Source organism: Neomonachus schauinslandi, chromosome X (genome assembly GCF_002201575.2).
Source record: "Neomonachus schauinslandi chromosome X, ASM220157v2, whole genome shotgun sequence".
Taxonomy (NCBI): Eukaryota; Metazoa; Chordata; class Mammalia; order Carnivora; family Phocidae; genus Neomonachus; species Neomonachus schauinslandi.
The window spans coordinates 84713542-84715886 of record NC_058419.1 but is presented as its reverse complement, the minus strand read 5'-3'; the positions used below and the strand labels follow the sequence as shown (position 1 = coordinate 84715886).

The window sequence follows — 2345 nt, the reverse complement described above, 5'->3', positions numbered from 1 at the left end:
TGGTGTACTGGGAATAGATGAATCCCTCTGTTGGGGAGATTTTCGTTTGGTGATGGGCATCATGGTAACTGGCGAGCGAAGAGATTGTGTGCCAAATTAAATAAACGGTGTTCTCAGGTTTCAAAGCTGCCTCTGTGCCAAGTGTTACGTGGGTGGGAGTGAAACTGGGGAGAATGTTCCTGGAGTTGTGAGAATTCTTTCATTCAAGAAATGGGGGGAGCCCGCTGTGTGCCAGGCCCTGCTTTGGGTGCAAAGGATGTAGAGGTAAACAAGACCCTTAGAAATCCCTGCCCTCGCAGATGTAACATGAGGCTATGTATTAAAAGCGAGGGTAGGAATAGAGTGACAGGGAGGTCAAGGAGAGCCTTACTGAGTAGGTGACATTTGAGTAAAACCGTGCAGGGAAGTAAAGCCGGTGCGAAGGCCGGAGCATAAACCAGCTCCCGCCACAACTCGCAGTATCTTCAGGTCGGGGTGAGAATACAGATAGCACCCCTCCATACCGTATAACTAAATGTCTAAACATTACAGATGAAGCTAACAAACGCAAACAGTGCATCCTATCTCCCTGCCTTGACAGGTACGCTTTCTTCATGACCTGGAGGCCCAAGTTTGAATTGCTCACACGCAGAGCCCCATGCCCCATGCAAGGAGGGGTGTGTTGGGAAGGCCAACCGCCCCCTGGCCTGCAGCCCACCCCCTCTCTTCCCACTGGTAGCCCTTACCACCGCCCCCACCCCGGCCCCGGGGCAGGAAGGCTCATGGGGGCCTGTGGACACGGCCGGAGGCGCAGCTCAAACCACTCAGGCCTCACAGCCACCCCTTGGTCCTCAGAAGGATGGACCCCAGGAAAATGCTGCTGCAGGCCCTGAAAGTGTCCTCAGAGCCCTGTGGGGTGGGGCCCATGCCTCCCCCAGTGAGAAGAGGGGCACAGAGTGGGGGAGGGGGGCTCTAAAGGGCCCACCCAGGGCAGGGGCCCCTCTGCCTTTGTCTAAGGGCCACCACCGCCACTCAGCCCACCAGCCCCCCCCAGAAACTGCCACTCTGGACAAGCATAGAGCTGCTTCAGATCGCATTTATTGTGGGGCCAAAGGCGGGGATCTCGGGGTTCTAGGGCTGCAACTGCGGCTGACGGGGTAAGCCGCTCTCGATGTGCCGACGGGGAGCAGTCGGGGTGTTGGGGTGGGGTGGTCCTGGGCCCGAGGGTGCGCAGGACCCGGGCGGGCGGTGCTCAGTGGGGCAGGAGGCGGCACACCGGCGCCTGGGGCGAGGGGGTCTCCAGGCGCTTCACCCGCAGCAGGGCCCCCAGCACCCCCTCAGGGGGCACCTCGGGGCCCAGATCCTGGTCGGCAGCACGGCGGAGGCGGCGCGGGGCAGCCACAGCCTCGGGGTCGGCGCTCCCCGCGAGGATTCGCCCCAACAAGTACCTGCCGGAGAGCCCGAGAGGAAGGCAGTGAGGCTGTGCCGCGCGTCCTCGCCGCTGCCCTAGGGCCCAGACGGCCCTGCAAGCCCATACCGCCCGGGGACCCGGCCGTCTCCAGCCCACTGCTTTCCCGTTGGCCCTGCCTCCCAGCGCACACACTGTGGTTTCCCTGCCTCCCACTCCTCCCCCAGCAACCGGACATCGGAGCCCCCCCCTCCCGCGCCCGGGACCGGCAGTCCCGTTCCCCACTGTCTCCGCAGCCAAGCACCTCTGACCCTAACACCTAGGGTGGCGGTCCCCACTCCCTCCTAGGATCCCAGGGCCTAGGTGTTGGCAGCACGCTGTGAGGCAGGCCCCCCCCCGCCGCTCCTCGCCCTCCTACCCGCCCCCCCGCCACAGCCCGGGGATGCAGGCGCCGCCCCCTGCCCACCCCTTGCGGGGGTACCTCAGCAGCTCCGGGTCCACATCGGGCGTCTCGTCGCCGGCGTCCTCGGCCTCTGGGCCGGTGGGACCGTCGTCGTAGACCGGGGGCCGGGGTCTGAGCGCAGCGGCGGGGACAGGGCCGGGGACGAGCTGGGCCGCGAGGGCGGCGGGGTCCAGGCGGGCGCGGAGCAGGGCGCGGGCCAGCTGCGCGGCGGGCGCGTCGGGGTCGTCCTCCAGGCCGAGCGCGGGGTCGTTGGTGCGGGGGGTGCTCCAGGCGCGCAGCAGCTGCGCCAGGACGCGCGCCTGCTGATCCTCGGCCTCCTGCGCCTCGGCCCGCGCCCGCTCCTGCCTCTCGGCCTCCAGCAGGTGCGCCAGCGCCCGCGCCAGCTCCTGCACGGCTCCCGCCGCCTCGCCCCGGGGCACTGCTCGCCGGAAGCGGCGGGGGCCGCCAGCCTCAGCCAGGGGCGACGAGGCTGCGCCCAGGCCGCGCGGCTCCTGC

General features: G+C 66.9%; 1 protein-coding gene across 1 annotated transcript in view; it reads right to left on the bottom strand.

Moving 5' to 3' along the window:
- Positions 1–1059: 1059 nt before the first annotated feature.
- PCSK1N (proprotein convertase subtilisin/kexin type 1 inhibitor) overlaps positions 1060–2345 on the bottom strand; it is a 5964-nt gene continuing 4678 nt past the window's right edge. Inside the window, exons 2-3 of the mRNA XM_044911789.1 lie at positions 1869–2341; positions 1060–1427 (exon numbers count right to left, since the gene is read on the bottom strand). Of these exons, the coding sequence (XP_044767724.1) occupies positions 1232–1427; positions 1869–2341 (669 nt within the window). The 3' untranslated portion in view covers positions 1060–1231. The remainder of the gene's footprint in view (positions 1428–1868; positions 2342–2345) is intronic.